Source organism: Anastrepha ludens, chromosome 4 (assembly GCF_028408465.1).
Source record: "Anastrepha ludens isolate Willacy chromosome 4, idAnaLude1.1, whole genome shotgun sequence".
In the NCBI taxonomy this organism is placed as follows: Eukaryota; Metazoa; Arthropoda; class Insecta; order Diptera; family Tephritidae; genus Anastrepha; species Anastrepha ludens.
The window spans coordinates 46541054-46564536 of record NC_071500.1 but is presented as its reverse complement, the minus strand read 5'-3'; the positions used below and the strand labels follow the sequence as shown (position 1 = coordinate 46564536).

Below are 23483 nucleotides of genomic sequence, written 5' to 3'. Positions count from 1 at the left end.
TGCTGCCTCCGAACGGCAAATAGTGTTTTGTTTCTATGAGGAGCCTTATCATGGTAGAAATCCACGCGGTTTGCCATTGCCTGCCGAGAGGCGAATGCTATTAGCAATAAACGTTTCTATCATCTGGTGTTTCATGCCCGAGATTTAGAACCTGCACATTACCAAATGGTAATCACGCTACAATTCGGTTACAGCTGCCGCCATCAGTCCAAATCAAGAGCGTAAGCAAAAGTTCACCAAAAACTGGTAGAAAAAGACATATCAGCTGATGCCGCCTACGCGGTAAGACTACGGATTTACAAACACCATTTCCTTTAAGTAGAGCTGGGAAAACCATCGATGGCACCATCGATATTATCGATGGAACCGATGGAGTGCGATAAATCGATGGAAATTTTTCGATGTCGATATATCGAATTTCTTTTTGGTTCCAACACTTGTGTAAGTAAATTGCAATATATAGTAAGATTTTGTTATTATTAATTTTTTCTGCCTTTCTTTACATAGAGGTCTACTTTTATTCTATTAGAGTACCTTGGCAGTTCCTCTGGTAAAATGGACAAGTTTTACAAGTGGACAAGTAATACAGGACGTGAGATCTAAAAATTCCACAGAGGAACTGCCAAGGAATGAGGAGACTCCATTTTTATTTAAATGCATGGCAGGAAAAATAAAAGAAAAAAGCAAAAGTTCACGGGCGGACTCAATTATTACCATTCGCCAATATATGGAGCAGCGCAATGCTCTTCATGACAGCGATCCGCTCCAATATTGGCAGGTAGTTAAGTGTAGTTTTTTTTAACAACTTTCATAATTGTACTTTCTACAATACAGATTAACAAGGAACATTTATTTGCACTTGGACAATTCACAATAAAATTCTTGTGTATACCAGCAAGTTCAGCTGAATCAGAGCGCGCATTTAGTAAAACAGGAGCTATTGTGATGGAACGGAGAGCATGTTTAAAACCTAAACAAGTGAACACATTGGTTTTTATTAACAAAAATCAATGGCTACTTTAAAATAACTGTGATATTGGAACGAATTGTTTTTTTTTTTTTTTTTTTTTTTTTAAATATGAACCTCCCATTAGCATTAAGTTCGGAAATCACCTTTTGTTTTGTAGTATTTAAGAGTAGCAGCTATCCGCTGCATAGTACAATAAGGACCTCTCATTAGCATTAAGTTCGGAAATCGCCTTTTGTTTTGTAGTATTTAAGAGTAGCAGCTATCCGCTGCATAGTACAATAAGGACCTCTCATTAGCATTAAGTTTGGAAATCGCCTTTTGTTTTGTTTTTGCTTAGAGAGATTTTTGTTTTCGTTTTTTGGACTTAGGACGAGAAGTCACCCTTTTTTTTATCTTCAAGTTTAACTTGAAACTATAAATTTTGTTTTTATATTAAAGAACATTCACAAATTACAAGCTCAAATCATTTTAATATATTTTCGATGGAATTAATTTATAAAGGGCTAACTTATAGTAGTTAAATTATACGCTAGATAATTCGTATCGATGATTATAGACAAGGTCATGAGTTCTGATACTTTTGGTTGACCCTTTTTGAATATTTGAAACTTTGTAATATTGAAAAACGACACCAAAATATATATGTTGAATAACTCGTTTAAATTTTCGATGGAACCATCGATAGTATCGATGGTTTTTTCCATCGATGGAAAAAATATCGAGTGGAGCAACCATCGATGGATTCCCAGCTCTACCTTTAAGGCGCACATTATCAATATAATTACTTCAAAACAACGGAAAACCATAACTCAACTTCATTGTAAACACACGGACACAGAAACTCACCTATAACGGAAGTTATCGCCGCAAATGCACCGGGTTGTATTTATAATAGCGTTATGAAAAAAATTTCAAAACATAATTATCTTGTGCGACATGTTTAAGTTATATGGGACATGGAAAGTGAAATATAATGCAGTAGTAAAGTCTGCTTTGCTTCTTTACGTACCAATTATTATTTTTGCTTTAACTTGAAGTTTATAACCTACATAATCAGTCATCGACTAGCTCTCAATCTATTCAGACGTGTGCTAACAAGTGTTCGTAGTTCGCGAATTAGTTATACATAACAGTTAACTCTAAATTATCCTACTCTCGCTTTTGTACACTTTTGTGATTCCGTATACAACATAAAACAACAAAGCAAACAGTTATAACAACACAACAGCAGCAAAATGCCATTACAACCAGAACCGCCAGACAAAACAACAAACAGATTTTCTTTACTAAGCCAATTTGACGACTATACTTCCGACTACTCTTTTCCGCCGCTCACATACAAACAAACATCACTCAATCAACCCAAATACATAACTATTAAATCACCTAATAATGAACTACAAAAACTCAGTCCTTTCGTAATTAAAAAATCGTTAGACGCAATATCTACCCAAATCGAAAACATTAAACAACTTAAAGACGGCTCACTACTGATACTAACACGTAACTCCAAAGTAGCTGAGAAATTTCTAAAGTTAAAAACGATTGCTAACCTCTGTCCAGTGACAACAAAATATCAAGACAATCTAAACACAATAAAGGGAATAATATACGCGCCTTGCCTAAACGAAGTAAACGAGGAGGAGATTTTGCGGGAACTTAAAATCCAAGGCGTGACTGGTATATATAAGTTTACCCGCATGACTGAGGGCAAAGTTGTTCCTACTGGCAAAATTGTCTTATCTTTTGACCTCTACCACCTACCCAAAGTCATCGACATAGCTTGGTACAAAGTTAAGGTCGCCCCTTACTATCCAACACCTATGCGCTGCAAAAACTGCCAACTACTAGGACACACAAAAATACGCTGCACCAATACTGCTACATGCGAAGGCTGCAATCTTCCACCCCACTCTCCATCCGACTGTACACGTAAACAATGTGCAAACTGTGGCAGCGATCATGCATCGTCAGACAAAGACTGCCCAAGATTTAAACAGACTCAAGAAATTCTAAAAATCAAAACCATCACAAAATGCTCCATGGGCGAAGCACTGCGCAAATACAACGAAAATAATACACAAACTGTAAAATCCAAAAGCACTTATGCAAACGTCACCATAACAAGTCAATCAACATCCACTAACAAGACACCATCATCACCAACGACAACAAGTACAACAATAGGAAAACGCCCTGCTACATCCCCACCAACAAAAACTAATATATCAAAACTACAAAAAACAAAGAATTCACTCGAAACCAATAGTTTAAGTAATCCTACTAACAAAACAACATCAAACTCACTCACTCAAACCGCTAACGCCAAACAAACGCAAAACTCACCACACCACATATCCCAACAAACCAATAATATTCTGGAAAGCCTTTCTACTATCTCACCATGCAGCAAAATTACTCAAGAATTACTAAAAAAAAACGATTATTTCATGCCCATATCCGACTCCGACGAAGAACCTAAACTATAAAAACTACCAAAATAAATCACTCACACTTACACTCATTTCTATTACCAATTAACTTATTCAAAACAACTATAAATTTTAATTTAACCATACTTAGATTTACATTTACGTATACAGCAACAATATATCTAAAGTTTATCTCCAAGCTAAAATATGAAGCTTAAAATACTACAATGGAATATTAGAGGCTATCTTAACAATTATAATGAGCTGTTGTTGCTAATAAAGAAACATAATACAAAAGTGATAGCACTACAGGAAACGCATATTCAACCAAACTCACCAATTCCTATTCCAATTAACTTTAACATTTATACCCTTAACTCCTCCAATGCTTTTGGAGGGGTTGCCATTCTTATTCACAATTCCATCCAGCACGAGCAAATAACCTTAAATAACGATTTCGAAGCTATCGGAGTCAAAATATACTCACAAAAACAGTTCAATGTGATATCTGCTTACATATCACCCAACATAAACTTCAACACAACAAATTTGCAAAATGTTCTCGGTACTTTCACATCCTCTAGCCTGATTATGGGCGACTTCAACAGCAGGCATCCCAATTGGGGATCCGTCTATACCAATCGCAGAGGCAGAACCCTAGCCAACTTCATTTCTCAATCTAATTTCATTATCCTTAACGACAACTCCCCAACTCATTTTAGCACACACAATACTCTTACTCACATCGACATCTCAATTTGTTCCCCCACAATTGCTGTCAGCTGCAATTGGTCTATACAGGACGACTTATGTGGAAGCGACCACTTCCCTATACTCGTCCCACTTTTTGAGTCTCAGCAGCCTAGCTCTCAAGTCCAAAAACCCCGATTTATTACTAAAACAGCCAATTGGGTATCATTCAGTCAACACTCAGAAAAACACAACTGCAACCGCCCGGTAGCCGATAATATAAATAAAGAGGCCGCTAATATCAATAAAATTATTCTTCAAGCCGCACATGCTTCCATCCCCCAATCTAACCCAAATAAGTACACCCACAATGTCCCATGGTGGAACTCAAAGCTACAGGAGCTTCGTATTCAAAAAAAATAAGTGCTGGAATTCCCTCAAACGAAACATTAACCAAGGCACTGTGATGAGGTACAAACGAGCTAATGCGATTTTTAAAAGGGAACTTAAACAATCCAAAAGAAAATCATTGGAAGAATTTACCTCCCAAATCAACCCCAGCACTCCAACGGAAAAAATTTGGGCTAATATAAAACGACTTAGTGGTTATAAAACAAAACACGGAATTCACTGCCTGAAGAGTCTCAACGCACCCTTTTTCAACATTACAGATCGTAAACAAATATCAGATGAATTTGGCTTGCATTGGTCTAATTCATCTAGTGATAATAAATTCCCTCTATTATTTCAAGATAAAAAGAATATATCACTCAACATTACGTTCCCACAAACCTCCGACGCCAAAGCATTAGAAATTGAAAGAGAAATAAATTTACTCGAACTTAAATCCGCTCTGCAAAACCTCAAAGGTAAAACACCTGGTTATGATCGAAAAACGTACTCTATGATCTCTAAACTTCCTCTGTCAGTAACAAACAGATTGCTTAATTTCTACAATAGCATTCTCCAATCCCATATACCCCAAGCATACAAACTTGCTATAATAACCCCTATATTAAAACCTAAATCAAACAAAATTGAAATCGATTCATACCGGCCAATTTCCTTAAATCCATGCTATCTAAACTATTGGATAAAATTATATCAAACAGGTTATGGTGGTTTGTTCGAAGCAACAAACTTATCCATAACAATCAGGTTGGATTCAAGCGGGGAAAGTCAGTAACAGATGCTCTATTATATGTAGACCATCATGTTGCAGAATCTTTATCCGCAAGAAAACATCTGTCAATAATATCACTCGACTTCGCAAAAGCATTTGATAAAATTGGAATCCACGCTATAATAGATCAACTGCTCGAGTGGAAACTCGGGCCGCGAATTTGCAACTATATAAGAAACTTTATGACCCATAGGAAAATTAAAGTCAGATTAGACAATGTCCTTTCCGAAACTTACCCACTTCAAAACGGAATACCGCAAGGCTCACCCCTTTCAGTAATTATATTCCTAATAGCATACAACAAGCTTTGTGCCACAATTTCTTTTTATAAAGAAGTCTCGTTCTGCGCTTACGCAGATGATTTCAATCTTTTAGTTAAACAAAAAAAAGATAAAAATGTTAGTATTAATCTAAACAATTTATTTGGAGACATTAACTCCTGGTGTAACTACTCTGGTGCTTCACTCTCGGTACAAAAATGCAAACACTTACATATATGCCGTAAAAAACAGTGCTCGCCCTCTGTCCACTGCAACAACATCCAAATAAATAAGGTAGATACTCTAAGAATACTAGGAGTCACTTTTAACAACCACTATAATTGGAATTCACACATAGCACTTCTTCAACAAAACCTTTCACAGCCCCTTAACATCATCAAGTGCCTCTCTAGCTTCAAATTCAATTGCAACTCAGTAACACTTATACAAGTAACGAAAGCGCTCTTGATATCAAGAATTGATTTCGGCCTCTTCCTATATGGTTACGCACCTAAATCTGCTCTAAATAAATTAAGAACTATTCTTAATGCGGCTATAAGAACCGCGCTAGGAGCATTTAGAACGTCCCCGATTAATAATATGCTTTTTGAAGCTAACATTCCCTCAATAGAAGCGAAAAGGGACTATATCACAAATAAATTAAATAAAGTGCTTATGAACAGCTATGATGCCCCTCTCTTCAAAATTGCTCAAACCTACAAAAAAAATAGGCCATCTAAAAGAGTCCCATCAGCAGTTAGTAGAGCAGTCCTCAACAGCAAAAAACTTAACCTTCCATATCTACCACTAAAACCTATTCTAACCCACATCCCCCCCTGGCGTTTACAGAAAGCCATAGTTAACACTGAGCTCCGAAAGTATAAAAAATTCGAAACACCAGCTATAATATATCAACAAGCTTTTGCACACATACAAAATGAACTCAAGGATTACACCTTCATATACACAGACGGCTCCCAAAGCAATAATATGATCGGATTTGGCGTAACTACCGAAAATGCAAACTTAGTAGTATCCAACCTAGCTGCATACAGTACAGTCTACTCTGCTGAATTAATTGCTATCATGTCGGCTGTTAATATAATTAGAAATAAAAAAGGTAAATTTGCAATTTGCTCCGATTCACTTTCATCTCTCGATGCCATATCCAATATTGAAAACAATGATTACTATCCCAGTTCTATCCGTAGTATTTTACAAACAAAATACCCAAATATTTTACTGATATGGTCCCCGGGCCATGCCCTTATAAAGGGTAACGAATTTGCTGATAGCACAGCTAAATACGCCACCATAGCTCCAGTATTAACAACTACTAATCTAAATGTTAATGATATAGCTGAATTTCTTAAGAAAAAATTCATAAAACAATATAAGTCTGAGACTTGGCAAAAATGCTCAACTTGGTACAAAGCGCAAAATGTAAAAAAGCTTGATTTAAGCAACCTCCCAAAACACGCTAACCTTTCACTTTCTAGAATGGACCTTGTTAAGCTCACGCGAGTACGTTTGGGCCATTCAAAATTAACCCATAATCACCTTATCGACAGCAATACCCCCAGAACATGTCAGTTTTGTAACTCCACCCCGATCTCCATTAATCACGTTATGTCCGAATGTTATGCCTTCAACTCACTAAGAAAAAATATATTCCATAACTCCGATCCCATTCAATGTATTTTCAACCCCACAATCGATAATATTAAAAAAATTATAGCTTTCTTAAAAATATCAAAATTATATTACGAAATTTAAACAAGCATGTCGAAAAATTATATTGTATCTCCTAACTTATAATGAAATTCTAAACGACGCATAAGCACTTAGTATTAAACATTAATTAAGCACTAATTTTACATCATAAGAAGAAGCTGAAGGCCTTAGCAGCCATAGCTTTCCTAACTAGGCTTACAATTTTAATTATAAGTTTCAGTTTGTAATAATAATAATAACCTACATAATACATTTTTTGGTAATCATTTAGACCGCTTAGTAAATATTTTTACCTGAATATTATAGAGAGATATTAACGTATTAGGGGTTTGGTTTTTTCGAAAGACAATGCTTTAAATTAGATGCCAACATAACTTGAGAACTATACAATCGATTCCGCCAAAATTTATTAACATACCTATTCATTTCTTATATAGACACATAATGAAATTTGAAACGATCTACTTCTCCAACAGTCCGTATTAGTCCACGAATAGACTCTTATCTGAAGGATTGTTCTAAGAGGATTTTTAAAGAGAAGATATGAAATGATTTGAAAGTCATCAATTTATTTGAACTGAATTTGAACAATAATTTTCGCTCATCGCTGTAAGCGTGCAGATGTCGCTGGTAGAGGATGGAACTTGTGGAACTTACTGAGCAAACTAAGACGAATTCATATAATGGATTCGCCGTAAAACTAACCTTAAACACAATATTGAGAATAAAACAGCTGAGATAAAAGGCGCAAAATTGTGGTGTATATAGTTTATCTGTCTATCTATCTAATATAAATTTAATGCATTAAAGTTAACTGCAAAAGAATGCAGTGTTTGCAGAAGTATTGGTAAGCTTCTTAGGAATGTATTTGACTTGAATTATAATATTTATCCTCGATTAGTGGCTCGCCGAACAAATTGGTAGAGCGCGGATTAGATTTGCATTTGCGTGCTAAACGCGCTAAGAATTGTTTGCGTTGGGGCTCTTTCAATGTGGTACTACTCGCAATACTACTATTCGATATATCAAATCAGTGCCCGTATACGCACTCTAAATGGTATTATGCGGAGTATTTGGCGGCCGTGCTGGCGGGACTCGGTGCCTTCTCATGCTTCCTGAAGTATTTCCTCTACTTATTTCATACAAATCCCATATTGGGCACAAAGGAACAGAAAAACTTACTTAAATTTGAAGACTGCGGTAAGGAAGATTGTCAATTTCATTTTACAAATATTTACTCACGATATGTATGACTTTCAGATTCCTCTTTTGTTGTTACACCACCACCGCAAAGAAAGAAACGAATGTGCGACGATTTAGCACCTAATCAAATCAACAGTACTTTGTTAAGCTGGCATTCGTCTTTTAATGATTGTAAGAATAAAGTATTGTACATGGAAAAATTAAGTTTTCTAAATTGTATATCTTTTTAGCACGAGCTGGCATGTCTCACCTTTGGAATTATAGTCGTGGAACTCCGTCACGTAATAGCTTTAGCCCGCAACAGCAGCAGCAACCATTTAATGTTTCCTGGAATTCTTCAACGGGCAACAGATCAATTAATCTAGCATCAAACACTAGTGCTTGGAATAATTCCAATTCTATCGTGGAGCCTTATAACAAATACAGACGTGAGGAATTAATAACTGATGAAGAGGGTCTCAAACAATATTTAAAGTAAATCCAATTTTCAATTCATGATTTTATTACTGATTATTGTATATGTTCGAAGTTTTGACGTGCTAATCATATTGTTCTGAATATCTTGCATTGTACTCTTTGTACAATATCGAAGTCAGTAGAACAAGTATTGCCCCAAAAATGTACACCATAGATCCTTATTGGCATTTTGTAGTCTAGTTTTTATGCAAATTTCTGGTTCATAAGTAAGTTTTAAGCTTTCGAATTTTTGGCAAGAATATGTCTTCCAAGTAAGACGTCTGGTAAAGTGTATAACGCGATACATAAGATTGTTGTCTTGGGGAATAGTTACTTTAATTATTCATGACAACAGTTGGCCACGAATTTGCATTGATGGGGGGCATATAAACGCACTATGGTTTTTATATAGCTGATATTTGTTTTTGTAGCTAGTGTAGTTGTAGCAAATGTTAAGATAATTAAGGCTATCTCAATAAGTTCATTATTAACTTTTTTAAGACTTTTCTGTACCTCGCATAGATTTTGGGGTTTCAGTTCTTCAAGAATTTCACTGTCGGGTATTGATCGTAGCTTGTTGTAATATATTCACTTTGTGAATAGTTGTGTGCGTGGTAGTTTTGATGGTAATTGTATTCGAATACGCTGTTAGAGTCTAGAGTTTGTTAGCTTGTGTTTCTTTGTTTTTATTAAGATTTGAACGCTTCTGATGCTATTTCTAAAATTTTACTTCGCTGCAAGTTGAGTTGATAGATTTCTGTATTAGGAATGGTGACTAGGAATAGTGACCAGCGCCGTTTTACTACCACCGTCCTCGTATAATGATGTGTTGTTTTTTTCTAAGTCCGATCCATTTAGTGAGGTCCAAGTATAGCAAATTCTTTATCTCGATGCCTAAGATCTCATTAATTTGCTGCAAGAAAGGCTTACCAAAGGAGCGGAGTCGTGCCCTAGCTAGTCCGGACATTCACATAAGTAGTGGAAAAGACTTTCCTTCGCTCCTTCCGCTTGACAGCTTCTGCAGATAGGATTGAAGGGTAGGTTGAGCCCAGCTGCATGATCCCCTACTTTCCAATGGACTGTAAGAGTTGCAGTGATGCGTGAGGTGTTTGGCCGAGAACATCCTAACAGATCATTCGTCCTTTGGATTTTGTAATACATGTAGTTAGTTGCTTCCATCTTCTTTCGACTAAAGCATGTTAGTGTGAAGTAATGGATGCTTTTATTGTGTTCAGTAGGGTGGAGACTGCCACCGCCTCTGCTAAGTCTAGTGTCGAACCTTTTCTTGCTAGCTCATCCGCTATCTCATTACCCCTTATGTTCCTGTGACCGGGAACCCATATCAAAGTGATTTCAAGCCAATGACTAAGCATTTCCAGCTCCTCTCTACACTGTAAGACTAGTTTGGATGAAATGTAGTTGGAGTCTAAGGCCTTTATAGCTGCTTGACTGTCTGAGAAGATAGCTACTCTTGCACCAACTTCATTGTAGAGTTTTAGTGATTTGCATGCTTCTTTGATCGCCAACAGTTCTGCTTGGAACACGCTGGGATAGTCAGGAACGACATAGTCAGGACCTGTACGGTGCACTAGACAGGGATAGTTTACTGGGGTGGCAGCCCTTGAACGGAAAAAGCCGGTCAATTCCCGCGTTCGTAGAACCGGCTGTCATGGGAATGGTATACCTTTGCTTTATACGTTTTACTTTAGTACCGGTTTTCGCGAAAATACGTAGTTTGCGACAGAAGGGCAAGATAGTAATCGGATTGGCTATTATAATTACTAAATTACTAAATTTCCTGATTTCCTGAAAAAAAAAAAACAAAAAAAATATTTGAAGCACTAACTCAAGTGAACCAATAAATCAAGCACAACATTACAGCTGCTAAAATTGTACTGCTGCGAAATACCGTTACCGTTATGACTCGGATTTATAACCGGCCAAGGACTGCCATTACAGTAGCATTCCCCGTACATATGCGGGGAATAATAACAACAATAGTTAGAGGGAATTATATTTTGTTGCATGCTTATTTTCGAGCACAGTACAGTCTTCACTTGAATTATGAGAAAATCTTGGGTTACTAGATCAAATACAGTTGCTTTAATAACCATTTCATTCCATACAAATTTTTTATTTATTTTATTTTTTTATTTTTTAGAGCTTACATGATAATAAAATTAAAAGTAAACTAAGCAAACGCAGCGCTAGCAGCAGAGGCTTTCGGCTGTCTCGTGATGTACTATATCGTCCCCTTAGTATTAAAATAGCCTATAAATTTTTTGATGTTTTGAGAAAATGAATTTCAAACTTTTTGTCGAAAGTAGCTCCCACTCAAATCTCGGTATGTCTGTAAATATTTATTATTTTTTGACTGACGTTTTGACCCACTTTGTGGAACTAGAAGTTGACAAAATTTTGGCCACATATAAAATCGACGATGGAGAATCCAAAAATTCAAAAAAAAATAATTCAATAAAAATAAAAAAAATGTTGAATCAGATACGACGGAGTAGGTCGGTGTCCTTCAGAAATTTGTAAATATGTTTGATGTTTTCTACAGTGGCTTCTTTTAGAAGTAGAAGAGGGTCTGTGTTCCTGAAGTGGTGATGCCTTTGAGAAGCAAGTTCTGGGCAGGATACCAGTAGGTGATGTACACTGACTGTTGCTTGGCAGAAGGGGCAGGTGTTGGGTGTATTACCCTTTAATAGGTGTACGCTGGTGATTATGGTGTGTCCAATACGGAGTCGTGTGTATTGGGTAATGTGGTTGGTGGGTACCGATGTTGGATATGTAGGTTTGGAACGTTTAGGGTTGATGTTGGAATAATGATGTTTGTAATACGACCATTCGCGAAGTAACTTGGTTTGCCTCTGTACATGAATGAGTCGGTGTATGTCGCTAGGTAGAATGATTTGTGATGTGACTGTTGGTGTGATGGACATGTCTTTGGCAATTGTATCTGCCAGTGTGTTACCCTGGATGCCGGAGTGCCCAGGTATCCACATAATTTTGATGCTGCTCCGATGGGTTATTAGTATGTTTTTGATACTATCGATTATTTTGCTTGATTTTTTGTTGTTTTTAATGGCTTGGAAGCAGGACAAACTGTCGGAGCAAATTATATGCTTACCCTTACTTTTGGCGCAGTATTGAACGGCTTGTAGTATGGCGGTTGCGTCAGCGGTGAAAATAGAGCAGAATGAAAATAGAAGGCCGTACGCGATAACTTCCTGATTTTCTGTTACCACTGCGTAAGAAGTGTGGGATCCTTTTGACCCGTCAGTAAAAATCAATTTCCACCCGTTAAATTTGTATTCTGCGATGGATTCGGCGAACTTGGCCCTGTAAACCGCGTTTGGGGTATTCTCTTTACGTAAGTTAACTAGGTCGTTGATAAAAAATTTGTTGCTAACCGCCCACGGTGGGTGATTGGTGTACCGCAGAGTGTGTAGTTTAGAGGGTAGTTCCGCTTGCTTAGCAAATAAGGCGCAGGTGTGTATTGATGAGGGTATTTTTGGTGTGGATACGCGTGAGGTTGTAGATTGGAAGTCTTTGCCAATAAAAAGGTTGAGGCTTAGAGTAAGCTTTGGATAGAGCCTGAATATTTTGTCCCCCATGTTGTCGTGTAGAGACGGAAGGCCCGATTCGGCAAGAATGGCCTTTATGGGCGATGTCGGAAAGGCGCGTATGGATCTGCGCACTGCGGCATGGTAGGGGGCAGCAAGCACCTTTAAGTTTTGTTTGGCGTGTAATCCATAAACAGCTAGTCCGTAATTAATGGTTGATAGGATGAGGGCTTTTACCGCGTTGATCAAAAGAGTTGAGCTAATTAGCGAGCGTTTGCTTGATAAGTATTTAATAATATTTAATTTAACATATAGTTTTTCCCTAACATATTTACAGTGTTGTTGGAAGGAATATTTGGGATCGAATATAATACCAAGAAACTTAAGATTATCTGTATTTACAATATTTACGCCATTGAGGGTAAGGGAAGAAGGAGGGCACTGCCGTTTTTTACATATATGAAGCATTTTGGTTTTACTAGGACAAATTGAAGGGCCTGAGGATAGAGACCAGGTGGATAAAAGGTGTAGGAATTTGGAAAAGGTTCGCATTACTTCCGCTTGATCCTTGGATTTGGAGAATAGCAATACATCGTCTGCGTATATTTGATGTTGGATTGTTGGAAACTTGTACAAAATGGTACTAATTTCGTTAAAGGCTATAATGAACAAAATGACCGATAAAGGGGATCCCTGTGGAGTGCCATTATCGAGTGGAAAAATGGGAGAGCGGGTGTTGGATATAAGGACACGTAATTTTCTGTTCGAGAGAAAAGATTTTATGAAATTGTATAATTTGGGACCGATCTTCCATTTGTCGAGTTGTCTGAGTACAACCTGAATACCAATCCGGTCAAATGCTTTTTGAAAGTCGAGTGAAAGCAAGGAGATGTGGTTTTTGCTGGAAAGCGCGTTTGAAATAAAATGGTCAAGATGTAATAGGGCATCTGTTGTGCCTTGTCCCTTTTTGAAGGCCACTTGATTTGGGTGGATGAGTTTGTTTGAGTGGGCATACCAGGTTAGTCTGGTAGCGATTATCTTCTCCATTAATTTGCCTAGGCAGGTAGGAGTGAAATTGGGCGATAGCTGTTGACGTCGCAAGGTGATTTTCCGGGTTTTAGGAGAGGAATTACTGCGCTTGTTTTCCATACGTGTGGGTAGTAACCTGTGGTGAGGATATTGTTGTAATGTTTGATTAAACGGCGAAAGAGGGAAAGAGGGAGATGCTTAATCATGGGATAGGATATTTTGTCGATGCTGGGAGTCTGGCCTTTTGTTGCGGCCAGGGCAAGTTTGAGCTCAAGGAGAGATATGTCGGCTTTTAAGAGTCTGGCAGAGTAGGTGAGATTAGAAGGAGTGGTACGATTTTGGGGAATTAGCGAGTGTTTAGCGATAATAAATTCGGGAGGAAAAGTGTGGTCTGAAGAGGCATTTGAAAAATGGGTGGCAAATTCTTGAGCTATATCGCAAGGATATAGAAGATTGCCGCGAGAGGAGAGTTGATTTGGGAATTGCAAGGTGCACCAGTGAGCTTTTTGATGTCAGCCCATATTCTCTTAGGGTCGGATGATGCAGAAATGCTGCTGGTGAACTTTTGAAAACAGTGCAGCTTTGCATTCTTGATTACACGACGAAATTGTGCGTTCAATTTTCTGTATTGAATGAGATTTGAAGTGGATCGATTGCGTTTGAAATAGTACCAACCGTGTTGCTTGGCTTGCCTAAGGGAGGCAATTTCTTTGTTCCACCATAGTGGAGCTGGTTTTACTGGTTTTGTTGAGGACAGGGGTATGGAGGCGTTGGCCGCACGTCGAATCGCTTTATGGAGGTTGGAGGTTTCCAGGTTAATATTGAAAGACAGTGGTAAGGAGTTGGAATAGGACTCGCAAGCAAGTTCGAATTTGTTCCAATCCGCTCTATCTGTTTTAAATTTGATTCTAGGGGAAAAAGGAACAGTGGGTCGGGAGGTGTGAATTTTGATGAGGATAGGGAAGTGATCGCTGCCGTGAAGGTCGTCTATGAGGGACCATGATGAGTTGTTGGAGAGGGAGAGAGATGACAGGGTAAGGTCAATATGGGTAAAGGTTGAGTGAGTTGAGAAGTGGGTGGGAGAGCCGTCATTCAGTACAATACAGTCGGAAGTAAGGATTGCGTCTTCTATAGCCCGCCCTCTCTGATTAGAGGAGCATTAAAATCGCCTGCAAGGATATAGGGTTGAGGAGGGGAGGGAAAAAGGTTGTAAAAATCTGCGGTCCTTATTGATTGACTAGGAGGAGAATAGGCGCAAGTTATTATGAAATTGGAAGAGATTTGTAGTTCTATGGATAGTGAGGAGATATTGGATGGGGTGGGAAAGTTGCGGTGGGGTAGGTTACGCTTGACAAGAATAGCGATTCCTTGTTTATTGGTGTTGATGTGGGGAAGGTTATGGAAGTGCCCTACGTAAGTTTTGGGAGTGGGGGCATAGGAATTATGGGCGAGGTGGGTCTCATTTAGGAGTATGACGGAGGGCTTATACGTCTTTATTAAGATTTCAAGTTCTATGTAGTTATTGTTGTACCCGTTTATATTCCACTGTAATAATGTTAACATAGGATAGGTAATATGTATGTGTGTGTTTATGTGTTATTACTAAGTTAATGTTATGACTTATCTAAATAATTGTTTGTATTTTGTACAGGTAAAGAGTTTTTGTATGTGTTTGGTGTTATGAGAACGTTTATGTCGGGGAATTTTGCTTGTAGTTGACTAAAAGGTGTCAACTCGTTGTCGCTGTTAATTGGACTGGAGCGTGTGGGTGTGAGTGGGCTAGCGATAGTTGCTGTATATCTGATGGTCGTCGGTATTTCTAGTGCACACGAATTAGTTGTTGTGCACGAATTAGTTGGTGTTTGTGGACTTACTGGTGTTGTTGTATTGTTAGTCTGCTGGGATTTGGGTATGTTGTTGGATGTTGTTTTCTTGGCTGCGCTGATATTTGCTGTTGCATTTTTGTTTGTATCTTCTTCGTTGGCTTTATGTGCCGTATTTGTTTGCGAGTTATTTGGTTTGTTTACTGTTGTTTTTTCGACCGTTGTTGTGTTTTTTACAATTTGTGCAAAGGATGGGGGGGTTGAATTTGGTATGCGTTAGGGTTGCTATTATAAGTTTTCCACGCTTCTCTAATAGTGCATCGCCGCTCTATTTTTATTTTGTTAACGGATTTGTGTTTCAGAAAAGTGGGACAGCAAGGATCGTTGGACGAATGTGTCTCTGCTTGACAATTCACACAAAATAGTCTAGGGCATGGATGATGTGGCGGTGGAGTGGCGCACTGGCTACATACCTCAATGTTGCGACATCTGTTTTTGGTGTGGCCTAGCCTTTGGCAGGTTTTGCATCGCATCGGATTAGGGATGTGTTCTAGCACACGGACCCTTTCCCAACCTAATTTAATGAATTCAGGTCTCCGGATAAGATCGAACGTCACGATTGCAGCACCCGTGGAAATTAGTTTGTCCCCTTCTTTACGCATGATTTTTTTAACTTCGATCACTTTTTGGTCTATCAATCCTTCAGTTAATTCTATTTCAGAGAGGTTGATGAGGTTTCTCGAAAAAATTCTGCCTTGCGTTGTGTTTAAACCTTTGTGCGATGTAATCTTTGTAGGTATGATGCCTTTGTGGGTTGCTTTAAGGAACTTTTCGGCTGATTTGGTGTTTTCGACCTTGAGAAGCAGGTCACCTGATCTTAATTCCGTAACAACGATGTTATCGGCGCAAATGTGTCTTAAGCCTCTTTCTATTTGGAAGACATTATATGATGATAGTGGACGAATTTTATCGTCAACAAGTGGTCCGATGGCGCTTGCGACTAGGAATCGAGGAATGTGATCGTCGTTTTGTTTTGGCACAGGAAGGGGCACAAAGTCGTTGAATTTTGGTATTTTCTTCGGGCGTTGCAGGTCAGGATCGAGTAACCGAAACCTGTTGCTTTCGGGGGGGGGTCAGCCCCGTTCATGGCGTCAAATGTACACTATTGCAATGTGTTGGTTATTTGTGTTTGTGTCTTTTTTTTTTTTTTTTTTTTTTTTTTTGGTTTGTTTTGTTTATTTATGAGGTGTTTGAACTTTTAACTAACTGCACTGTAAGGGAAGCGGTAGCTGTAAATGAATAGTCAATCGCAAAAGAACGCGTGAAACGGGACGTGTTAACGCGGCGGTTGCCCACTATCGACTGTCCATACAAATTATTGCATCTAATCAAGTGAAGCGACGCCATTTGCAATAATTATAAATCTTTCGATTGGGTGAATAATTTTGCGCCACCTTATAAAAGTATAAAATTCATCAATATTCACGAATTAATTTTAGATAAGAAATAACAGTCTTAAAAGTTGTTAAAAAATAAATTACAAAAGTTTAATCTATTTTTCATACAAAAAACTTTAAATTGCAGAGAATTTTCTATCCACGAACAAAGCATGAATGACACAGCCGATGTTAGTCATCACTATAATCCCAGTTCAGTAAATTCATTCTGGAACTACTGCAACACAGCAGCTAATATGCTTAAAACCTCCATATATCAACTAGCTCCAATGATAAGTGAGTATAAATACGATTGATTCACGAAGAATAAAATGTCTAATAAATACGCTACTCTCAGCACCTTCCACACCAAGTAAACAATTGGCAAGTGAGGACGGGGGGCTTAAATTTTTAGACAGCAATTCGGAAATCATTAGACTCATTTCTTCTGAGAAACTGTCACAATATGTGGTGAACTTGAGAAGGGTAAGAACAGCTGCTTTTAAATAATAAATAATATTTTAAGCTATACCTGGACTCCAGTCACTCTTCAAGAATGACAGAAACTACCCCAAAAAATAGTTTAAGAAGCTCGAAGAGTAAACTATTAACTAAAATGATATTTAAAAAATGTTTCTATATTCAGTGGATTTCGGCAACTATCCTGGAGCGTTTGGCCAGAGAAATTAAAAATGTTGATGAGTCATTTAAAAATCGGGGATTCGCCGATATGCGTATGGGAGGCATTGGTTTGGAGCGTCTTAAGAAAACTGTCGAGAATCAAAAATTTGTGAATCAGTATATGCCAATGTTGCCTTTGATATTGCCATTTCTGGAAATGTCGAGTAATCAAGAGTATTTGGTGCAACGTATAAAAGGTAACAACAGATATTGCAAACTGTACAAACTGTTAACTTAATTTATTCATTTACCATTTTTCAGATTTGGCTGAGGGTTCTTGCATTGCTGACTACCACTGGAACTCGGGTGCAGCTTATCATGGCTTGAAATGGGATGAACATCTACCCACTGACTCAGCTGTATAACCATTTACATATATATCAATATAAAATTCATTAAAATTTGTATTTCTGTGTTTTTTTCAGATATTGTTCCATCTATTTTGCGTTTACATGGACAGTCAACTGATGCCTTTGCCACAAGGTGGCGGGCGTCCCTTCTTCAGTCGTTATGTAATTATAGGCAAAGAAAAACGTTCTGCCAAGGAAACGGTTGCGCTTGTGAAGAATAAAGCACACTGCGCTATACTCTGTACCAATCCGCAAAAGCCACGTTTCAATTTCATAAGCGACAACGAAATTCATACATGCGTCTGCGATCGTAATAATCTCTTTTATGTAATCATACAATTTTTAATCTATATGAAAACACACCAGGAAGGTGCATTGGAGGGTGTCAATCTTGGTAAAAGCGGCATTAATATTTTATGTGTCATCGAAGGCTAAATTTCGGAGTCAGCCATATGATTTCCTCGCAAAATGAACTCATATTTCTAAGAAGCTAGCATTATGATAATCTATTTTTTTACATATAAGCCACTAATTAAGACCTTGACATGTGGATTTACTAAAAATCTCACTATTCAACAGGAACATATTTGATATGAAGTTGAGAATCGTTACTTTTTTACGCTTTTAGTGTTAAGCCAATTTATGTTGATTGAGTGCGTCTTAAAGTAGCCACGCAACATCTGTTATAATATAAGTTAAGTGCTTCTCCTATTAAAAGCATATTAATAAGAATTTACTTTCATATGACTAAGAATATTTATTAAATGTTTTTGTTTAGGTACTCAGTTTACTCAGAGAAAACATTTTGTAACCCATACATACATACTTATACTACATATAGTACCAAACATACAAACATCACGCAGAAATAGCAATAATTTTGCAAGTAGTTTTCGCGTAAACTTTTAATTAAAGAGATTCACTGATTTATATCGCAAATCCATGGTACATTCCTTTGGACATTAATCGTTTTTGTGCTGTAGATTTATCGTGTCACTGGAGTGATTTGTGGCTTAAATACAGCGCGCAACGTCAGCAAAGGCAGCTGCATAAAATATATGTACATGCATACATATGGGGAGGGAGAAGGTAAACTACACTGTTGTAGTGTAAACGTAAGCGATAAAAGCTGATAAAGTTGTCACAGTATTTTAAGGGCAAAAAATATGTTCTTAAAGTGAAAATTTTCGGTAAGATTTCACTGCGAAAGAATAAATTTTTCACTATTCTATTTTTGTCTCGTTATTATTTTATTTTTAATTATTTTTTTTATGCTATGAATAAGAAAACAACTTTTGTAGAGGTATGCATTTTTTTTAAAGAAGTTACAAACGATTTTACCTGAATGCTGTGATATGCTTGAATTTCATACCCAAACTTTTGAATCGTTAAACTTATTGTTATTGTTTTGAAATCCTTATGTTCTTGCTTTTGAGGTCGTATCCCAGCTCCTTGTCTTCGGGTCTTTTCGAGCCATCTTTAAACCGGTGCCTGCAGTCTTGAAGTTTCCTTGCGGGGTACTCCAAGTGGCTTTATCGTCCAATTCAACTTAGAATATCTTCTAAAATTGTATGACTTGTGATGATATCACTTTTTCTAGTCTAAAACCTAGTCATACTAAACTGTGTAAGCTGTGCTGTGCGGTGATGTACACACTTGGTAAGCGCTGAACCTGTCGGTACTCTTGATAGAACGACTCCCAAGCAATCGCTCCACATGTTATTGGTCTAATTATCATAGTGTGCCTCCATCTCAGGATCCATGCGTAAACCCATGATCCAATGGATATACATTCGGTTTACAGCGTAACCCGCGTTATCTTGTTAACGCAAAGTCTGCTCTCAAGTCGTCAATCGTAGTTAGTAAACTAATATACACTAATGATTTGTCGCACTTTGAACAATAAATAGTCTTGAGTGGCCACAGATTCTTGTTAGCTCCCGCGACAGTCGGTTCTACGTAACCGGAAGGACCTGTATTTATATCCGACCATGGACTGTCACTTCAGCAGCATTCCCCGTACATGTATGTGGAATATTTATGCGGCTACAACAACAACATATTCTTAAGGGGTTACATGGGTTTCGGGTAAAAAAGGCCGATTTTCAATATTTTTTTTTCTATGTAAAAAATTATTTATTTAATTCAAACTTTTTTCTGTCTTATAGATACATATTTGAAGAATAATTTCTGAAATTTTCAAAAAAACAAAATTAAAACTTCCTTTGTGACGTCATTTCCGGTGACCCTTCGAAAAAAGGTGCGTCCGCGTTGTGACCATAACTCCTGACAGGATTATCGAAAATGGAAAAACAAAAATATTTGTTTTAGTTAAGATCATAAACTCGTGCTTGAACGAAGGAAAGAAAAAAAGTAATAATTGGAATTTTGGCAGACATTTTTCCAAGAAAATACAAATTTGCTTGACATTTTGTTTTTTTTTTAAATAGTTGGAATTGAAAAAAAAAAATCCTTCGTCCAAGCACGAGTAAATTGTATCTCGAACACCTGTGTAAAATTTCATCAAGATCGGTAGAGTAGTTTTCGAGAACATATGACAACCGACTTTGAAAACACGGTTCCGAGAAAAACGCGTTTAAAGTTTTGCGTAACAATAAAAGTGGCTTGGAGCGCACACCTTCCAAAGTGTGTATCTCCGAAACTATTATTCTGATCGGCTTGAAAATTAAGGATACTATTCTTGAGATGTTGAAATTAATAAACAAAAACAGAGGTTGTCTGTAAAGTCGGTTTACTGACGATAGTTTAACGTGGCAACGTCATAAGAAAATACTAATGGAATGGTTGCAATTTTCAAAACAAAATTTTAATTTGATTTGTTTGATAGATATTTTGTATGGATATAGAGGAGGGGGTAAATGGAATTGCAATGGAATAGGTCAAATTACATTTACACACACGTGAAAAATGACGAAACATTTATCAAATTCATGGAAGAAATGTTAAATTTCGATTGTGCATCAGACGTTAATAAGTCAACAACACTAAGAGGCACCATCATCGATTTGCCTTTTTCAAGACACATTGCACTCGAAACACTCGCTTTCATTTCCTACTTTTCCTATCATCGTCCTATTCTCGACAGAGAAATGGTTCATTACCATGCACACAGGAAGAAGGCATATGCAAATACAAATATGTGAATTTATATACACATGCGCATATACATACATATATATGCTCACTCAAGTAGGACAGAGCCAGATGTCGAACGTTGCCGAACGCTTGGGCTGATTGTGCTCTTTGTCGTTCGTTCCCCGCTCTCGCTTGCAGTTCAAGCAAGGTAACGACAATGAGCAAGGTAACGGCAAATGAGCAAGGTAACGACACATTTTTTCGTGCGTGCAGCCGGCTAAATCGAATTATAAGACGTTATCACGTCAAAAAAAAAACGATTTTTTGAACCCACGAAACCCATGTAACCCCTTTATAAAGTGAGTATTTTATGCGCTGTATGGGATGTTGCACGATTTTGATCGAACGATTTTGCACACGGATTATTAGTATTGACGATGCATCTAAAAAATCTCCAATAATTTGCCTTTAACCGATCCTCTACCAGCACTCAAGCCAAAATTCTATTGAAATGATTTGGTTTCGAGTTCGGTAAATGCTTTTCACTTCGTTAGAATAGCCAGCTGGCAGTCTAGTTTCTCTGTTTTAAATGTTCTCTGAAAAATGCTTACAGCAGCATTGGATACATCTCAGTATGGGACAATTATAGGTAATTATAATATAAGGACACAAAAGGTAAGGGATGCATCCTGGTGTGGATCCGCAGCGCGCTAAGTTGATAGAAGATTTTAAGGACTTCAAATTATACAGGGTGAATAGGTAGTTTAGGGGTATTTGGCCATAGCTTCGCGAAATCATGATTTTTCCTTTTGCTATTCTTCAGTTAAAACATGTAGGACTAAAACTTAACTCAAGAAATGAAGAGACATGCAGTTATCGTCGCTATATGCGCAAATCATACGGATTTAGAAGTCTCTAACTTTCATAAGTGCGCCCGTCCATTCATTCAAAAGGTTCGCCGTGAATTGCAAGTACCAAAGTGCCTAATATTTTATGGGTTTTTTCTGACGAAAACCTGTTTTATCAAACCAAACTACCAACCTACGGAGGTTCCTGTTTTCAGGCATACGGACTTACTACTACTTTACGAACCACTGTTGTGGTTTTAAGCCCTACCACCATTATTTAAAATTTCGAGTGAATTCTCCTGCATCTATCGAGGTTGTAGAGATCGTAATAAAACCCTTGTTAGATTTATAGTGCTCTGCTCCTTCACGCAAAGCGATGGCGACACATGATTGGATGACCGAAAATGTTTATGTGGCAATAAATACCGAACTTATGGCCGCCTAACTCCCCAGACCTTAATCTTGATGGTGAGACCAATAAGCATCACCATAACACAATTTCTTCTCTGAATGCTGCAATTAATACCGTTATGCTTAATATGAATACAGAGCTTTTGATTCGGCCTTGCAGTCGTTTTCGGACCCGGTTCGAGGAGGTTATTGCAGCTAATTGAAATTTTATTGAGTGATTTATAGTTTCGTAAAGTAAAGTTTAGTTAGTATAACTTCATTAAAGTTTGTTCAAAATAAAAGCTACTTAGTTTTACTCTCAAGTTATCCTCAAATACCGTACGCACCCTGTAAAATAAGTGCTAGTTTCGGTATGCAATTATCAAAAAGTTATACGTATGCGGCACTTATTCGACAGTTACAACTAAGAGTTTCGGCAATGCAATCGCGTTGAGAATAAATTTGCTGGAAGCAGAGACTTCCTATTGAAAAAGTTTAGTAATACATTCGATAACAACTGGAACCGACGGAATATCGACCGTTCTCACGACAGTCAATTCAATGTTACCGGAATTCCAGCGATTTATACTGGCCAAGGACTGCCACTTTAGCAGGATTCCGCGTACATGTATAGGGAATCTTTATGCTGCTACAACAACTGAATATTAGATCGGGTCGCTGACTTTACCGGAATACTCGGCTTGTACAACACCAAAATACCATCAAATTATCGATAGTCCATCACCTCTTTCAAAACTCTCGTCCCATGAATACAATAATGGGGGTGCGCTTTTGAGGACCTTGGAACAAATTGTGATAAAGTTTTGAATGTTGTAGTCGATTAAACTCGCACCTAGAATTCAGAACTGAACCCGAGAAATTCAATATTTGCCCTAACTAACCGAATTATCTTGCATCTGTTTCTTTTTCATCAGTTTCGCGCTAGATACTATAGCAGGTTAAGCTTTTTTCTATATGTTTCGCTTTCAAAATATGGTTTGCATATGTGATGGTCCCATGCATGACACTAACCACCTTTTTAAATTCCCATTTAAACCAACTCATCTAATGCACCTCTCCCTTTAGCCCCATACTGTCGAAACAGCTCATTTCCTGGGCTTACCGTTAGATAAAATCTGCGACGACCATTTTCAGCATGGTTTAGCATACTGCTACAATAACAGCAACATTAGAGGTATAGTGAAATATAGAATATATCCGAAGTTTTTCAACTTACGCTGAATGGCGAGCGTTATCGGGCCATGCTGACTGCATTTTTGAAGTGAAACTTCTTTAGGCGCGTCGGGGGCCCCAAGGCAGATTGAAAATAGGC

At 37.7% G+C, this 23483-nt stretch overlaps 2 protein-coding genes across 2 annotated transcripts; both read left to right on the top strand.

The window, feature by feature from the left end:
• Positions 1–2205: 2205 nt before the first annotated feature.
• Positions 2206–3459, top strand: LOC128861817 (uncharacterized). Its single transcript, XM_054100191.1, has one exon. It carries the CDS (start codon positions 2206–2208, stop codon positions 3457–3459), a length of 1254 nt encoding a protein of 417 aa, XP_053956166.1.
• A 4529-nt stretch (positions 3460–7988) lies between these two features.
• LOC128862173 (transmembrane protein 209) lies at positions 7989–18755 on the top strand. The gene is made up of 9 exons (XM_054100643.1): positions 7989–8116; positions 8171–8469; positions 8530–8643; positions 8703–8946; positions 16934–17082; positions 17144–17271; positions 17432–17663; positions 17728–17825; positions 17892–18755. The coding sequence occupies exons 1-9, from the start codon at positions 8094–8096 to the stop codon at positions 18249–18251; spliced, it is 1647 nt and encodes a 548-aa protein (XP_053956618.1). The 5' UTR covers positions 7989–8093; the 3' UTR covers positions 18252–18755.
• Positions 18756–23483: the final 4728 nt, after the last annotated feature.

What these genes read in the sequence shown, in the direction of transcription:
- LOC128862173 (XM_054100643.1), top strand. Translation starts at nt 8,094, where the DNA reads ATGCAGTGTTTGCAGAAGTATTG. An exon ending in TCAACTAGCTCCAATGATAA is followed by an intron (nt 17,083 to 17,143) that starts GTGAGTATAAAT and finishes CGCTACTCTCAG; the next exon opens with CACCTTCCACACCAAGTAAA. An exon ending in ATGTGGTGAACTTGAGAAGG is followed by an intron (nt 17,272 to 17,431) that starts GTAAGAACAGCT and finishes TTCTATATTCAG; the next exon opens with TGGATTTCGGCAACTATCCT.
- LOC128861817 (XM_054100191.1), top strand. Translation starts at nt 2,206, where the DNA reads ATGCCATTACAACCAGAACCGCCAGACAAAACAACAAACAGATTTTCT.